The sequence below is a fragment of the Penicillium hordei genome (assembly GCF_028827395.1).
Source record: "Penicillium hordei strain IBT 12815 chromosome Unknown utg000005l_segment0_segment0, whole genome shotgun sequence".
Classification (NCBI taxonomy): domain Eukaryota; kingdom Fungi; phylum Ascomycota; class Eurotiomycetes; order Eurotiales; family Aspergillaceae; genus Penicillium; species Penicillium hordei.
The window spans coordinates 3,884,635-3,901,367 of NW_026623146.1; the positions used below are offsets into that span (position 1 = coordinate 3,884,635).

The 16,733-nt window shown below is 47.5% G+C and overlaps 8 protein-coding genes across 8 annotated transcripts; 5 read left to right on the plus strand and 3 right to left on the minus strand.

The window, feature by feature from the left end:
* Positions 1-443: 443 nt before the first annotated feature.
* N7537_010306 (putative oxalate decarboxylase) lies at positions 444-2,216 on the plus strand (the record flags this gene model as incomplete). The annotated part of the gene is made up of 8 exons (XM_056901360.1): positions 444-726; positions 791-880; positions 934-949; positions 1,004-1,175; positions 1,226-1,293; positions 1,348-1,468; positions 1,527-2,031; positions 2,086-2,216. 8 exons carry the CDS (start codon positions 444-446, stop codon positions 2,214-2,216), a joined length of 1,386 nt encoding a protein of 461 aa, XP_056750028.1.
* Positions 2,217-2,839: 623 nt separating this feature from the next.
* Positions 2,840-3,978, plus strand: N7537_010307 (ankyrin repeat domain-containing protein; the record flags this gene model as incomplete). The annotated part of the gene is made up of 2 exons (XM_056901361.1): positions 2,840-2,921; positions 2,984-3,978. 2 exons carry the CDS (start codon positions 2,840-2,842, stop codon positions 3,976-3,978), a joined length of 1,077 nt encoding a protein of 358 aa, XP_056750029.1.
* A 656-nt stretch (positions 3,979-4,634) lies between these two features.
* N7537_010308 (uncharacterized protein) lies at positions 4,635-5,585 on the minus strand (the record flags this gene model as incomplete). Its single annotated transcript, XM_056901362.1, has 3 exons — positions 4,635-4,806; positions 4,876-5,039; positions 5,136-5,585. The coding sequence occupies 3 exons, from the start codon at positions 5,583-5,585 to the stop codon at positions 4,635-4,637; spliced, it is 786 nt and encodes a 261-aa protein (XP_056750030.1).
* Positions 5,586-6,340: 755 nt separating this feature from the next.
* Positions 6,341-7,145, minus strand: N7537_010309 (uncharacterized protein; the record flags this gene model as incomplete). Its single annotated transcript, XM_056901363.1, has 2 exons — positions 6,341-7,065; positions 7,118-7,145. 2 exons carry the CDS (start codon positions 7,143-7,145, stop codon positions 6,341-6,343), a joined length of 753 nt encoding a protein of 250 aa, XP_056750031.1.
* Positions 7,146-7,740: 595 nt separating this feature from the next.
* N7537_010310 (Aldo/keto reductase) lies at positions 7,741-9,069 on the plus strand (the record flags this gene model as incomplete). Its single annotated transcript, XM_056901364.1, has 4 exons — positions 7,741-7,843; positions 7,896-8,498; positions 8,600-8,760; positions 8,812-9,069. 4 exons carry the CDS (start codon positions 7,741-7,743, stop codon positions 9,067-9,069), a joined length of 1,125 nt encoding a protein of 374 aa, XP_056750032.1.
* Positions 9,070-9,573: 504 nt separating this feature from the next.
* N7537_010311 (cytochrome b5 reductase family protein) lies at positions 9,574-10,642 on the plus strand (the record flags this gene model as incomplete). The annotated part of the gene is made up of 3 exons (XM_056901365.1): positions 9,574-9,868; positions 9,937-10,014; positions 10,080-10,642. 3 exons carry the CDS (start codon positions 9,574-9,576, stop codon positions 10,640-10,642), a joined length of 936 nt encoding a protein of 311 aa, XP_056750033.1.
* A 2,128-nt stretch (positions 10,643-12,770) lies between these two features.
* On the minus strand, positions 12,771-13,425 carry N7537_010312 (uncharacterized protein; the record flags this gene model as incomplete). Its single annotated transcript, XM_056901366.1, has 2 exons — positions 12,771-12,827; positions 12,925-13,425. The coding sequence occupies 2 exons, from the start codon at positions 13,423-13,425 to the stop codon at positions 12,771-12,773; spliced, it is 558 nt and encodes a 185-aa protein (XP_056750034.1).
* Positions 13,426-14,972: 1,547 nt separating this feature from the next.
* On the plus strand, positions 14,973-16,533 carry erg13A (putative hydroxymethylglutaryl-CoA synthase; the record flags this gene model as incomplete). The annotated part of the gene is made up of 4 exons (XM_056901367.1): positions 14,973-15,032; positions 15,102-15,204; positions 15,269-16,323; positions 16,390-16,533. The coding sequence occupies 4 exons, from the start codon at positions 14,973-14,975 to the stop codon at positions 16,531-16,533; spliced, it is 1,362 nt and encodes a 453-aa protein (XP_056750035.1).
* Between the last annotated feature and the right edge of the window lie 200 nt (positions 16,534-16,733).

The following is a 16,733-nucleotide window of genomic DNA, read 5'->3' on the forward strand; positions in this document are numbered from 1 at the left end:
TGAGTGCTACTGGATTATCTTGAAAACTTGTATTGATTGCTGCAGGTGAGGGGTGAGGGGTGCCCTGTCACTAAGGCCTCCATATTCCCGATCCATCGCATTGTCCGTATCCTATCTTCCCGCTTGTGACTATACCCCACTGGTAGATAATAATAACTCATACCAGGTGCTTCAGAGCCGAGGCTGCCGATGCCTTGCGTCGCTTGGCATCGGCAGGAGGGGAGCACCAGCTCCATTCTACCAAAATTTGGAAAAACCGCTACCTGATTAGGGCAATATGATGATGCGATACGAGAGTGCATAAGCCTCTGGTGGATACTGTTGAACTTTTGTTCACCACTTCAAGCTATATAAGGCGTCTGGTACGCAATAGTAGAGGGATTTTCATTCTGTTTCAACATACTATATTCCCAGTTACCCACAAGCCTTCGAAGAATATCAATATGAAGTTCCAACTGCTTGTTACTCTACTTCCTGTCGTGTTACCCTTGGTGCATGGTGCCCCTGCCAACAGGAATACCCCCAACCCCGGTCTTCGCGGAAGTGACTCGCTAGTTGGATATTCGCCAGACAACAAGGGTGGCAGTGACTCGCCACCTGATATCAAGTTTACTCTTGTTCCAGGGCAGAAGGAGGATCCAAAAATTGGGGCATACCTCGATTTTGAAAAAGCCGACAATCCCCAGCCGAGCCGTGGGCCCACGGGTGCTGATGATCCTGGTCCTAGTACGAGCGCCGTCAACGACATCAGGATTTGACCAGTTACTGAGTAGGCTAACATTTATTGTAGGGAACTATTACTATGACAGAATAAATAGCGATAAACTTGCACCCCCCGGAACTGACCATGGCCAGACCATCAACGCGCAGTGGCCGATGGGTAAGTCCACTAGTCGACGTGGAGAAATGTATAATTTGCTTACTATATGTCAGGATTGAGCCACAATAGGTAATATTCCATTCCCGAACAAGAACATTGCATATACTCATATCCTTTTAAAAGACTTGGAATAGACGGAGCTGGTTGGGCTCGCCAAGCGAACACAGTTGTGATGCCGGATGCGACGCTCATGGCTGGTGTCGATATGCGCCTGGAGCCTGCCGGTTACCGTGAACTTCACTGGCATGTGGCTGCCGAATGGTCCTTGGTGCTGAATGGATCGTGTCGAATCCAGGTATTTTCATATCATAAATCGGCTGAAATAAGTACTGATCAAACAGCTAGGCTGTGAACGAGAACGGGGAGACATTTGTTGACGATATTACTGCCGGCGATGTGTGGTTCTTCCCACCGTTAGTATTGCGATATACACTAATAATGTTCTATGCTAATGGACTGATCGTTAGTGGCGTTCCTCATTCTATTCAAGCCCTCGACGATGGAGTTGAGTTCCTTCTGGTGTTTGACGATGGGGACTTTAGCGAGGATAATACATTCCTCGCAACAGAGGTCTTCCTCCACACCCCAGTAAGAAAAGCAAATCTTAAATTGAAAACAAAATCCAATCTGCTAACCGCCCACATAGAGAGAGGTCCTCTCAAAGAATTTCGGAGTTGATATAGCAGCCTTTGACAAGATCCCCGACGACGAACTATACATTTTCAAGGGCACACCCGCCCCAGCAGACATCGAGAAGCAGAACGTGACGACAGCTGCTGGGCTTGTACCTCGCACTCAGAGCTATTCATATCATTTCTCTGAGCAGCCGGCCCACAAAGTTGCTGGGGGTTCCGTCAAGATCGTTGACCCGCTCACCTTCCCCATTGCCAGCAACTTCTCCGCAGCTATTGTCACCGTTAATCCAGGTGGCATGCGTGAGATCCACTGGCATCCAACTAGTGACGAATGGACTTTCTTTATTTCGGGCCGGGGCCGAGCGACGCTTTTCACTGCTCCGAACGCCGCGACTACATTTGATTATGCCGGTGGTGATGTTGGTTACTTCCCAAAGTCTAATAGTCATTATATTGAGAACACCGGTGATGAAGACTTGGTCTTTGTGGAGGTGCTGCAGGCGCCTGAATTTACAGGTATTTTTCCTTTCTTGCTACATGTTCAGCTTTACATGCACTGACGGTTATTAGATATGGCTCTTGGTCAATGGATCGCGTCCACGCCGAAACAAATCGTTGCGGATACACTCAATCTTAGCGAGGACACGCTTAACAATCTCAAGTCTGAGAAGCAATTTGTTGTCGCTGGTACTAGTAATTAGATTGCCTCGGCGGACCATTCCCATGTTCATAATTCATCCCCATGTTCATAATTCACAGGTCTCAATGACGTTCTTGGTAATTTAATAAAGCGTTATTAGAAACGAGGCACGGCGGATCATCCGAGTAATGCCCCGGGATAAAGAGCTCATTACTGTAAGGGTCGCATGTACCTGTGGCAAGTGGATGGGTCCGCTGATAGACTCAGTCGCCCCCAGAAGCTTCAAAAGCCTCAAAGCGGCACTGTATGATATCTGCTTCGGGTTAGAGCGTATCCTCAACTATGACCACGGGCCGAGCCCATCAGGCCCACGCACCCGTGTTGCTTACCAATGCCTCTATTTCGTCTCTGAGCACGTGGAATTTCAAAGAACTTCACAATGCGAACGCTTTATTGGACGCTCATAAATGTAAACGTGATGGGTGAGATTTTAGCGGAATCGATGGCTTGCAGCCTGCGTCGCAACGCAATCTTGGCTAAGACGAATGAAGACCCTCGTTGACAATGCTAGGTGATTGGCCCATAAACTGTTTTGTGGTTCTACGCCCCCACGCGGTATCGTGGCTGACAGGGCTCTGGTTGTCTTTTAACACGAAGTCGAGTTCCCGGCTGGTTTCAGGGACGATGGATGTCAATGTCCAGTTTATGAGCGATACAGCCGAGCGGCGACGTACTCAGAATCGTCTAGCTCAGCGCAAGTTCCGCGGTGAGGGGCAGTTGTCCAACAACCTGTGTTGATCATCCTGCTGATCGGAATCGTGATAATAGAGAAGAGGAAGCGGAGGGTAGCAGAAAATGCCGTTGAGACGCCTCAAGACTCATCACAATCGACGTCAACCGCCAATAACAATGGGAATTTTCCAATTAACTCTTTGCCTTCGTTCACAAGTGCGATTCCCGCACTGGCGGGAGCCTTGCCTCCAGACGAAATTCCGATCGCTAGCACAGGTTCAGGACCGGTAGACAACTTCGATCTCGATGCGATAGACCAGTTCTTGTACCAAACCAACCATGATTTCGCCTTCACTTTGTCCGATTCATTGCCTGTCCAGTCAAGCGCGACACGATCAAATTTCACTCAAAGCAATTCCTCTGGTCCCGGTTCACGCAAGGCACCCCACAACAGCACAACAAGTGATAACTCAGCGTCGCTCTCTCAATCTGGGGATAGCCACAGCCTGCCATTACATCACATAACATCCGCTTCTGATATTCGCCCAGAGAGTCCCCCCCTCCAGCCTCCGCAATCACCCAACTATGATACGGTATTGGAACTCATCACATCGGCCAGAAATGACAAGGGATGGATTGGCCCGCTTCACATCGCCGCTCAGAAGGGCCACGAGAGAATTGTTCGAGTTCTTTTGCTCCAGGATAACATAGATGCAAACAATAAAGATAGCGACGGTCGCACACCCTTGATACACGCGGTGATTGAGAATCATGATTCTGTAGTCCGCCTACTACTCTCCCACGGTGCCAGGATAGGCGTGTATGATTGCGATGGTCGCTCTGCTCTGCACTGGGCTGTCTTGCATCGGCGACTCGAGATACTGAAGCAATTGCTCGGGCATCGCGCCAAGTACGAACCCGGTTTGGATATTGATGTATACGACAATTATGGCTGGACCCCATTGCATATGTCAGTGGATAGAGCTTTTGAGGCTGGAATCTTGATGCTCCTCCAGGAGGGCGCGGATATCAACGCTAAAGCACACAAATGTCCGTACACGGGCACTATCCTTCCGCTGATGGATGGATAGCGATAAAGTGATGGTTTCCCTGGAATTAGCACTTTCTTCGAAATCACTAGTCATCTTTTCACACTTTACTCTGCCACACTACCTGATAGCCCAGAGTCTGCCGTCACAGTAGAATGCAATCCATTTGTCCAGGAGCTGGAGGAACTGCGACCTTCCTATATCCGCGAAACAAACAACAAGCCAAGTTACCACTTCGGCATCTACACAACGGATCTCCCTGGTGGCAGCTATACAACAGAACCAACGATCGACTGATTGCCCGAGATACTATAAGAAGGCATCTACCTTGTTCGAATGCTGCTTACCGCATCAATGGTATTACTACCAATACCACACATGCCCTAGTCAGAACACCCCTGAGTCGAATACTGCGAATACTGTTGTTCCCACTTGGAGCGATGCTTTATACTCTATCAATATGGACGTCTATCTGGACCCAGGTAGTGCACCCAAGTGTTATCCACGGACAACGGGCACAGATGAACCGCAATCAGAATCTCTTGGAATGTATCACATAAAATCGTGGTTAATAATACGATCAACATTCGACACCAATTGAGAGACTACAGATACCTCAAAGGGGTTCTTATAAGGATCATTCAAATACAGCTACCATATAGAGTCTAACCATAATAATTGAAATGTCTAAATAGTATCTACCAAGGCTCCTGATTACCGTCATACTTGAAGAGCTTTCCACTGTGAGATTCTAGTGTAGACGCGTCAATAACCTTGACCACGCCGGTAACACTCTCCTCCACGGTAATGGCGGCTTTCTCGATCCCGAAAGCGTCAGCACCCCGGTTACCGAGCTCAGTCTGAACCCAGCTATTTGCGGTGCCATGGTCAGTCCACCACGCAGGAACACTAGGGTGGGATTGAACATGTGAGACTTACCCTGGGTCCAGAGGGAACGCAGTCAACCAAGGATCTTCAGCGGAGATTGCCTTAGTATACCAGTGCTGAGCACCTTTGGTGGGAGCGTATGCAGCATTTTGTAGGGGGATAAAGTTCCTACGAATAGTCAGTACACACTCATTCAGGTCCGGGCTAGGTGCCATCTGCCAACGGCAGGTGGACTGGTGTCGACAGGATACTTACTATAAATATTATTAGCACCTGGTTTAGGTCGGAAAAAACGGAATGAGGAGACTTACCGTCAGGAACGCGGAGCTAGATCCGATTGTTACCAACTTGGGGGCCTGTGCCTCCTTGAGGACGGGTCGGAAAGCCTGATAGAGACGGATGAAGCCATATACATTGACTTCAACGTGCTTCTGGATATCCTCCACCTTAACCTCTGACACCTTTGGCCAAGAAAGAGCGATACCGGCGTTGGCGATCAGGATGTCGATGTGGGTGATTCCCTTAGCATCTAACGTCTTCACAGCCGCAGCGGGGTCAGTGGGAGAGAGGACATCGAGCTTGATGACCTCTAACGTAGTGCCTTTAGCCTTGGGGAGATCAGCTAAGGCCGCAGAAGTTGGGTGGCTAGGGTCACGGTTGGCAGCGATCACCGTGTGGTTTGGCTTCTGCAGATATAGTTCTAGGATACCTTTTCCGATGCCACGGTTGGCGCCAGTAATAAGGACGATAGTTGGAGCCATGGTGGGATTCGAAACTAGTTACAAAAAGAAATCAATCTGATTGCCAGAAGTGAGATGGAGTTGCGGCAGGAGTTGAATTCCCTCAACAGACGCATGAACTACAACAAATATATACTACACTTGCTTATCAATATGACCACTTGCTAATAGGTGTAAGGTCATCATTTAGTTGTGACCGGGACCAGGGCAGCGGGTCGATTTGTTTAGGAAAAGCATCCAGTAGCACGCAATCAAAAATGAAAGCAGAGCACCGACTCCAAGGGCTATAGATCTCTTCAGAAATGCTCGGCTACAAATCATTGCTCCGTGCCACTCAAATAATGACGTTCAGTGATGTTCTTGGAATGGTATCATGCAAGGTCAGCAGCTTACTGTGGGGCCTGGGAATAAGCAGTGGGAAATAAGCAGCGAGGAGCATCGACACCCTGAGACCCGAGTGTGAACGGCTGATTCTAGCGACATGATAATCCTCTTAGGTTCGCTAACACTACACAATTGTCTACAGAGAGTTAATGTGAAACTTCGGTCGCTTGGCAATAAGCCGAAACCCTAGCCCTGGAGCTCGAATTAGTCAACTCAAGACCTCATTGAGTAGAGAAGAGAGTGAAGGAACTTCAAATCTACGAGATTTATCATAATTCTAACCAGAACGTCAACTCGTAGAGTACCTGATCTACATTGACCTGTGTCGCCTTTTTATGCATCAATTCCCTTGTCATAGACTGCTCTTATAATATACTAGAAACATTTGAATATCACCAAGGGAAACTCCCATCCTTATGAATGAACCTCCCAATATCAGCATCCCTCCGGCCCTCCAGGATACTCAGTATCGTATTTCCCGAGATGGACGGATCACTCGCATGCCCCCATCCACTGCGCTCCTCCTCACTTGTCCCACGCAGATTCGATCGGACAAACCCTGGACAAACCGCAAAGACCTTAAGCGGTGTATCGCGGCTCTCAACCCAATCCTGAAGCATGATCATATTCAAAGCAGATTTACTAGCACGATACGCCTCCCCATTCGACGGACCCCGGAACACCTTAGACGTGGGATCCGACGCTAGGGCCAGGGATCCGACCCCACTACTCACGTAAATAGAGTAGGGGTTTAGCGACTGCAAGAGCAGGGATCGGAAGGCGGCCGACACGACTGCCGGTCCAATGACGTTGGTATCCATACAGAGTTGAAGCCGGGTCTTGATGTCCGGGTGCCGACTCGCCACTCCGGCGTTGTTTATCAGCACATCGAGATGTCCGAATCGCTCTTGCACGTTTGTTGCTGCGGCTTGGATTGATGTCTCGTCTGTCACGTCTAGTTGCACGGTCGATACGTTTCCCGTTATCCCGTCTTGCTTCAGTTCGTTTAGGGCTTGCATGCCTTTTTCGAGGGACCGACAGGCGATAATTACGTGGAATTCTTGGGAGGCCTGTGCCAGTACCTTGGCAGTCGCAAGGCCGATGCCTGAATTGGCTCCTTTTTTATCATATTAATTCTATTGTGTAATGGGTGGTTGGGGCAATCCTACCGGTGATGAGGACAATCCGTGGAGACATTATGTGAATAGTAAACCAATAAATAATAACAGTGATATTAATAGTAGTATTAATAAGGAGATACAATAAAAAAAATATTGAGAGGGAAGCAGATGGTAACCCCTTTTGTGATGCTAGTTCTGGAGCCCAGAAATGGATTTAACACGGTCTTTGTCGCTCTTCTACCAGAAAATACGGCATTAAACAACAAAAGCCCGAAGGTACTATCTAAACCAATGAATTCTCGTGTATTGAATTAATTTCAGCTAAATTCACTGTCTAGTTCAGTTGATTTCCAAGCATTTATAAGTGAATCTTTAAGTGGCAGGGGTTGCTGTGATGCAAACCCCGACAAAAGCCGACCATCTCTACACCATTGGACTACGATAAATGAATTTCAACCACAGGAGAGGGAATCAGAGGGAGTTAAGGTCTTATAGCCGTTCAAGATATTGCGGGGGCTTGGTCATCTCACAATGGGTTCGTCCGGGGTTAAGTCAATCAGGACGATATATACCTCCTCATTGTGGCAGGGCGTTTGAATCAAACCTCGACAACTTTTACATGATCACCCTGCCAATCTAAATCATCCAGCAAATCAAATAAGCCTAAAACAATGCCTCCTCCACCTCCTCCTCCCAAGAGCGTCCTAGGTCGTCACCGTCTCCTAGCCCCCTCGGCATCGGTGCGCGTGAGCCCTCTGTCACTGGGCGGCATGAGTAATAAATCCCTTTCCACATCTTCCAGAATAGTATTAACAGAGAATACCAGGTCTGGGCGACAACTGGAAGGGAATGATGGGTGAATGCACAAAAGAGCAGGCATTCGAACTCCTAGACACCTACTACGACCTAGGAGGTAATTTCATCGACACAGCCAACATGTACCAATTCGGACAGAGCGAGGAGTGGATTGGCGAGTGGCTCCAAAAGACAGGTCGACGGTCCGAGATCGTGCTAGCCACTAAGTACACGCTGAGTCCTATCTTCGGCAAGGGCGTGCAGCAAAGTAACTACGGGGGAACGGGAACCAAGAGCATGCGCGTGGCTGTAGACAATAGTCTGAAGCGTCTTCAGACGGATTACATTGACCTGTACTATGTACATGCGTGGGACTTTGCCACTTCCATCCCTGAATTGATGCAATCGCTTAATACCCTCGTGCAACAGGGTAAGGTGCTCTATCTGGGGATCAGTGACACGCCTGCGTGGGTCGTTACTAAGGCTAATGCCTACGCACGAGAGCATGGTCTGCGTCCGTTTTCCGTCTATCAGGGTCGGTATTCGGCTATGATGCGCGATCTCGAGCGTGATATTATCCCAATGGCGAGGGATGAGGGTATGGCTATTCACCCGTGGGGTGTGCTGGGTAGCGGTATGTTTTTTGTCTTTCCCTTCTTTGGGTTTTTCTTCTTTGGGGCGTGGCTGTGTTGGTTGGTTTCCTTTTTTTTCGAGGATTAACATTAACGGTTGCAGGATACATCCGCTCACCGGGTGCCACTCCCAAGGAAGGTGGTCGTCAAACGCCTCATGTCAAGACGGGTCGCGAGGAACAGGTATCGGCCGTTTTGGATACCGTGGCCAATCGCCACGAGGTCCCTATTACATCCGTTGCGCTCGCTTATGTGCTGCAGAAGGTAAGACCATCTCAAGCTTGTTGATTTGAAATGAAAATCTAACTGGCGAAGGCCCCTTACATCTTCCCCATGGTCGGTGGCAACAAAGTCTCCCATCTCAAGTCCAACATCGAGGCTCTGAGTCTGGAGCTTACTGCTGAGGATGTTGCCGAGATTGACAAGGGCTACAACTTTGATCTCGGCTTCCCGCACAACTTCCTCAATCTGGCGGGCTTTATGCCACAGGGTCCGCAGCATGTGTCCTTCCTCTCAGGGTTGGGTCATTTCGACTATGTGGAGGCTCAGTCTGCAATTAAGCCTCAGAAGTAGTCACAGTATTCACCAGTTTCCATGGAAATACTGTGATATATATAGAATAATGTGCGTACAGACAATTCCAGGATTACTTATCCTTTTATTATCCAACATGTAGACAATGGGGTATTACCATTTCATCATCGATGCATACAAGCCCATATATATAACGTTGAGAAAACATGGTGTAATTCAATGTTGAGAAGTAAAGAGTCGAATATCTCAAGATCTAACCATCGGGTTTAGTCGGACACTACAAACCCCGTGTTAAGCACGGAGTTTTAATATAGTAAGACCTGATGATTCGGCACCATTTATTTAGCTTGTCCTATCCCTGACTAGCGCATGTAAGTGTAATAAATAACGCTAGTTATAGGAGCCCCGATAGGCCACAAGTGGCCAAAGGGCAGGGATGGTCGGGCTGTCGCGGACAGCGTCCGATGGCTCCATACATATTAATTTCTCCCAATTTCGTTCCTTTCATTCATCTTTTGTTTTCCATTGACAGCCAATACGATAATGTCTAGAGTACGCCCATTTCCTCGGAAGACTGCCGCCGCAATCGCCGTGGTTGGTGTAGTTGGATTGTGTGCTGCTCGAAAAGCCTCATTCCGCAATGAGGCATTCGCGGAGTCCCCAAAAGCTTGCGGTGGTCCTGGCGCTCCTGGGGGGTTTGGAGGTCGTGGTGGTCCCGGTGGGAGAATGGGCTTTCACACCCTGCGCCTGGAAAGTTCCCAGCAAGTGAACGACAACACTAAGCGCCTACGCTTCCGACTACCAGACCCAGCTTCGAACGCGGATCTCTCCTTGACCTGTAAGCTACTCTGTGCATCCACAAACGACTAATCAAATCAATAGCAACCACGCTAATGTCGGATTAAGCGTTTATCCTCACGTTTCACAAACCAAAAGACGCGTGGTTTCCCATAATCAGGCCATATACCCCAATTAACAACTTTGGTAAGACTTTGGACTCTATTTCCGGGGCAAAATGAATGATATTTTATTCTGACATTCATATACAGATGAACCGGGGTACATTGAGCTCCTGGTCAAAAAATACCCCAATGGCAGGGCTAGCGGATACTTGCACTCTCTCCAGCCCGGCGATCAACTGAACATCCGAGGACCTATGCGGGGCTACAAATGGAAAACCAATGAGTTTGAACATGTCAATCTCATTGCCGGTGGTGCTGGAATCACTCCAATGTACCAGCTGATCCAAGGGATGTTGAACAACCCCGACGACAGAAGTAAGATCAAGTTGATTTTCGGGGTTAACACGGACAACGATCTTGTCATGAAAAAAGAACTTGATGCGTTTGAGCAGAAATTCCCCGGTCGTCTCAAGGTTGTGTATAGAGTCTCAGACCCGGTTGAGGGTTCCCCGTTCACTAAGGGCAGGGTCACCAAGGAGTTACTGGAGAAGGAATTGCTGGGCCCAAAAGATAGCAAGAGTACTAAGGTCTTCCTATCTGGACCTCCGGCTATGGAGGCGGCGATCTTTGGAAGTAAAGGGTGGATTTCCAGCCAGAAGGGAGTCCTAGAAGAACTTGGCTACGCGTCAGACCGGGTTCACAAGTTCTAGAATGTTTTGTTTGCTCTTTTTTTTCCCTCCACCCCTTGAAAGTCCAGATGTTTATAGGTACCTTGCTCGTAAATAATGGCAAACTAAATAGAATAATATTTGGTTAACGCAGAGAAAAGGACGGAGTACATACCACTAGTCTTAATGAATAACAGTAGCTTAAAGAGGACACAGAATCTTTGGTCAACAAAAGAAAGAGGAACAAACCATAGGAACGTCAAATATTATGAAGTTGCAATCAGGCTTGGCATCATGTCAGACACCGAGAGATACCCAAATGTCACGAGACAACCAGGCACCCCTGGATTGTGATAACAAAGACGAATTGAGATCTGATGAAGAACCAGATGAGAACAACTTAAAAGGAAGTTCAGTCAAAGACAAAGCTTTGATAAGCGATCAATTTGTTTAGATTGTTTTGATTTCTGTGTCAAAGTCGCCGGCTGTCAATGTTTCCCAGCTCAGATCCTGTTAGGCCCCCGACCAATTCTGGGTAGCGGGGTCCTTGGCCTGCTGGACAACTCCCTGCACTATCCACCTCGTCTTAGACTATTCCGCCGCCTTGTCAATGTCAGGGGCAACAAACTCGCGAGCCTGGAAGAATTTCCCAGTGCGGATGAAAGCTTTCATTTTGGCGGAAAGGTCACTGACGAAGACATTGCTAGCTTCAGAGCAGTTTCTGTGTGTGGTCCGTATTTCTAGACGTAGAAACCCGCAACATCTTGAGGGACATATGCCCCAGCACTGTAACCATGGAGGGATGCGCCCAGGAAGAATCTGCCTCGGTCTTCTCCGTCTTTTATCCACGTGGAGTTGAGAGTCGTTGGGAATGCACCATCTGGCGTATACTGCCCCAAGCAAGAGACAGAGGTTTTTTCGTGGTCGCGATTCTGGGTGCACTTCTGATGCAAGAAAGGGATAATTCTAAGATTTGAAAGAGTCCAGAATCGAATATCGTTGCGAGTAAAGTCCTTAAGTGTAATTTCGACGTGCTGGCGTGATCGTTTCTCATCGACAATGATGTGTCGGGTTCACTAGAATTATCTGACGGAAAGCTGGTGTACGAACAATGTATGGTATAAATGACCAATGTTGACAACTCTAACTAAAATGACAAAACCCGCTATTTCAACAATCTGTGCGGACCATGATGACTAACTGTAATATGCACTTTTGTATGGTATGCCTGGTACCCAATGTCACATGATGTTTCCGGTATATTACCTGGTTTCTACCATGTATTCGGACTTGGTATTCGACATTATCCGTTAGATCCCATTCCCACTTGTCGATGGTGATCACCGCTTTCTTCTGGTTGGATCTAGCGTGACTTGCGACTCGGACATTTCGACTTCAAGGACGAAGGTGGGGTGTGGCGGTGATTGAGTCCACGCGTCAATGTTCTCGTACCATCTGACACGACGATGATGGGAAACATTGATAGGAAGGATAGTCGACGCACACGCAGGAGTATGGCGTACTGTGAGGTTACCTGGGGGACAGGAGTTGTACAAAGTGGTCTAGGTACTGATCGTGCCTTCCCTATACGGCAGTCCATTACGCCGCCTTAGATTTTGCCTGCAGTGCACATTTGGTAATTGGAGCGTTCCATCATGTTTCACAGTTTTTCCGCGGTTATAAGTTATATAAATACTATCCCTAGAAGAGATTTTCTAACCGCGATTAGAAATAATAAATAATAATATATATACCTTTTTGAATGGCTTTTCATATACAATATCTGAAGTCGGAATATCTATTCCTGAATGCTTAATACTTGAGACCTTGACCAGCTAAAGCCCTACGTTTCTCATCGCATTTGCTGTTACTTGGGTCTAGTCCTAACAGTACCGTACTATGTCCCAATTTGGTGATATAACTATATGTAGTACGTGATCTTTTGACCACCCACAGCAGTGAGATAGATAGGTTCATAATCCACATAATCTCTTTCGTTATTGATCAAATTTTACTAGAAAACGCACCACAGCAGGTCATGGGTATTGGAATAACAGAAGAAAAAAACGCCTATAACTAATCAAGACAAACCGCTTCTCCGCATTAGGCTAAGGCCTGTATGGTGGGGGTTGATCAAGGCCAGAATCACCCGGACTATTCCCACTAGCATCTAATTCAACATGATAGCTAGGAAGATAAACATCCTGCCTGGAGCGAGTTTCAGAATCTAACTCAGAAATAGTAGACCCAACAAGCACAGATGCGGATTGCTATCGAATATCGTCAGTTGATACAGCTTCGTGGTCACGATTTAATTGACTTACCCCGGCCTTCGAGCCATAGTTCCGAATAAAAGTAGGATCCTGATTCCCGGTCTTCCCAACCAATTTATTTCGCTTCCAAATGCCATATTTAAGAACTAGTCCTCGGAAATCAGACCGCTCGATAATGCACTCATTGACAACGCAGTTTGTCAACGAAGCTCTCTGGAGTTGACTGTTTGAAACCATCGTTCCGGTCACCGTACTCCGCTTGACCGCACTCTTGTCCTGAATGACGGACTGTCCAATTGTGGATCGGTGCACCGAGCTTTGTGTTTGGATAGTGCTATTTGTGATAGCGCTGCGCTCGGCAAGGGCCGCATCGTGGAACTGGGAATTTTGAGCCGTGATCCGGCTCACGTCTTCCACCTTCGACAGCACACAGTCGCTTAGTGTGGATCGCTTTACGCAGGAATTGTTGATTGTGCAGTTGCTGAGAGAGCATCGGGTAATTGTGTTGCCATCCCCGTTGAAAGCGCTAGATTGCGCTTTGTCGTTGTCCATAATAGCACTCGGGACTCGAGTATTTGGCGAATTAAGGCGATACGAATGATTTCCTGGAATTTTATGTTGGTTAGGAAAATTTATAAGTTCGTTGAGATCTATTTTGAGGGCGGGGTTTTGGATGAGCTGACATCGAGCGGTCCGAGGCCACTCGAGGAAAGCTGTTGCCTACACGCAGTTTTCTATACTTTGACATCAAGATGATTGCGAAACATAAATTGTACATAATATTCATTATTTATCCAGTATGCTCATCTACCATCAGGCCACTCCAAAATCAAAGATCTAGCATTCGCGTGGCCAATTATCGTTCCCGCGCAGAATAATAGAATGGACGGCGACGAGAGATAATAGAAAGCTCCACCCCCAATTTTTGCAATGATTCAATGTCATTCTGTCAGTCCTCCTCGGTCTGTTTCCCTGTCTCTTCCTTATCCTGGTCATATAGCTTCTAATATGTAACCGCACGCAGATTCGGAAGCTAACCAGCCCCCACCCTTTCAACAAGGCTACCGAAGGAGATACTCACCGAATGGAATCTTCTCAAAGATAGAACTTGAGAAGCCATGGCTGGTAGATGTAGACCGTAGAGAAACGTGAAAGATGAGAGAAGATGGATTCATTGTCTAGTGAGAAGAAGACAAAGAGAAGAGATGAAGAATTCATCTACAAACAAACAGAAGCCAGCTAAATGGCCAGTTGATTTCTGACAAACAAGACATCGAGGCAGCTGCTTTGTCTCAACATATTTCAATTCTCTGCCTTGCTGTCTGAGTGCATCGTTATTCATCGATGTTGGACTTCATTGTTGAATAAGGACTGCCCGTTCTAAGGATGACCGGACCAAGAACGGACTAGAACCCCCCGATAAAGGATTAAGTTAAAGACTGTACATTATAGCCACAGATGGAAGTCAAGGCCGAATATGGACTCGGAAGAGACTCGGCTTCGATCAGAATACTTGACGTACCCAATCCCACCAGGACTGTCCATGCTGGATGCTACCTAAGTAGAGCTGAGCACAACCTCATTGACTGCCTAGAAATCTTGTCAGATCCATAGTCCATGATTTGTGTATTGCGTTGAATGAACAGAGTATTCGTAGCGAAAAGAGATTTATCTTATATCCAGCCGCGAGTTGCAATTCATAAAGCAGCTGACTTGCATGACAGTTACTTGCACAACGGTTACTTGAATTACTTCACTTTCTTGAATACCGTTATCTTGGAATATCGGACCAAAGGAAATTGATGCTGGAATATACACGGTAGCAGCCGTCACAGTTATACGTAGCCTGGGTTTGTTTCATACGGCCCCATCGTGGGCAGGGGTAGTGATAGCTGTGATCATCTCAACGCCGTATAGCTCAACTAGCTCAATTGCCAAATGAATTAGTACGGCAAATATTTGGGGTTTATAAGCTGCCCCCAGGTCTTTTTCTTTTCACTTCTTGATCATCTTTCTACCACTCCAGGTTTTCGCCCTTATATCCTTCTTCAACTATCGATTCTCCCAGTTTCAATCGAATACCTTCAGTTCGGAAGATTATGCCCTCCAACGTTCAAAATGTGGGCATCAAGGCCCTGGAGATTTATTTTCCTAGTCGGGTAAGTATGATTTATTGTCCACCCTGCAATTGAAGCCATTGGGCAACTAACATACTACCTTGTATACAGTACGTGCCACAAAGCGAGCTCGAGACCTATCTGGGGGCCAGTACTGGGAAATTTACCATTGGTCTGGGTCAGCAGAAGATGAGCTTCTGTGATGACCGCGAAGGTATGCTGGCAAACTTAAAAGCCCATGCTCCATGCTCCATGCTAAAATGTGACCACATTTATAGATCTATATTCCATGGCGCTCACAGCGGTCTCCTCCCTGCTGAAAAAGTACCAGATTGACCCGAACACTATTGGCCGCTTGGAAGTGGGAACGGAAACCTTGCTCGACAAATCCAAGTCTTGCAAGTCGGTGCTCATGCAACTGTTCGGGGAGAATACGGATATCGAAGGAATCGACACTTACAACGCCTGCTACGGCGGAACTAATGCCTTTTTAAATGCAGTCAACTGGATCGAGTCATCCACGTGGGATGGTCGCGACGCCATAGTCGTGGCGGGCGACATCGCTCTGTACGACAAGCCCGCCGCACGCCCTACTGGCGGTGCCGGCTGTGTGGCCATGCTAATTGGTGCCGATGCGCCCCTTGTGCTGGAGCCCTTCCGTGGATCGTACATGAAGCACGTCTACGACTTCTATAAGGGGGACTTCAAATCGGAGTACCCCCTTGTCGATGGACAGTACTCTAACACATGCTATCTTGAGGCATTGGATAACTGTTATGAACGCTACCGTACTAAATCTCTGGCTAAGAGTGGTGTTTTGACAAACGGAGCTGCAAAGGCCCTGGGTAGCTTCATGGATACTTTTGAGTATTTCGTCTTTCACGCGCCTAACTGCAAGCTCGTCTCTAAGGCCTACGGTCGTTTGTTGTTTAACGATCTGCGGACCGAGCCCAACCGCTTTGACGACGTTCCAGTGGCGGTCCGCGATGTTGAGTACACTGCGTCTCTGACGGCCAAAGAGGTTGAGAGGACTTGTATCGGGTTGACAAAGGAAAGGTTCTCCAAGCGTGTTCAACCATCCATCACAACACCCACAAATTGTGGTAATATGTACACTGCTAGTCTCTACTCTGGACTGGTGAGCTTGCTGAGCAATGTTCCTAGTGAGGAACTGCAGAACAAGCGCATCGGCATGTTCAGCTATGGCAGTGGTCTGGCTAGCACTCTATTTAGTTTTCGTGTCAAAGGTGATACTTCTGGGATCGCGCAGCAGCTTCAGCTGCATGAGCGTTTGGAAGCTCGCACAGCGGTCTCGCCGGAGTTTTATAACGATGTAAGCTTTTCTTTCTTGGTTGCCTAAGGAGCATATCGTCTATGAAGTTGGTTCTGACAATGATAGATGTGCAACCTCCGGGAGAAAGCTTACCAGCAGAAGAGCTATACCCCCGTGGGAAGCATCGATAGCCTGGCTCCCAATACTTACTACCTTGTTCACGTTGACGATATGTTTCGACGAAGTTATGAGAAAACGCCGGTGGCCTGAGTGATAAAGTCTCACGGTTGACTTTGACGGAACTTCGCAAGAAATTATGATAGCCCTTCTTTTAGGGAATAACTCTTGTTTTGGCATACATATTTTCTTGGGTATTTGTTGCGCCTTCTTTGTTCATCTCTTGATTGAAGGCTATATACATCGCAGGTGGGCACATTGTAAACTTCTTACTACTTAACACAAAGTCCCGA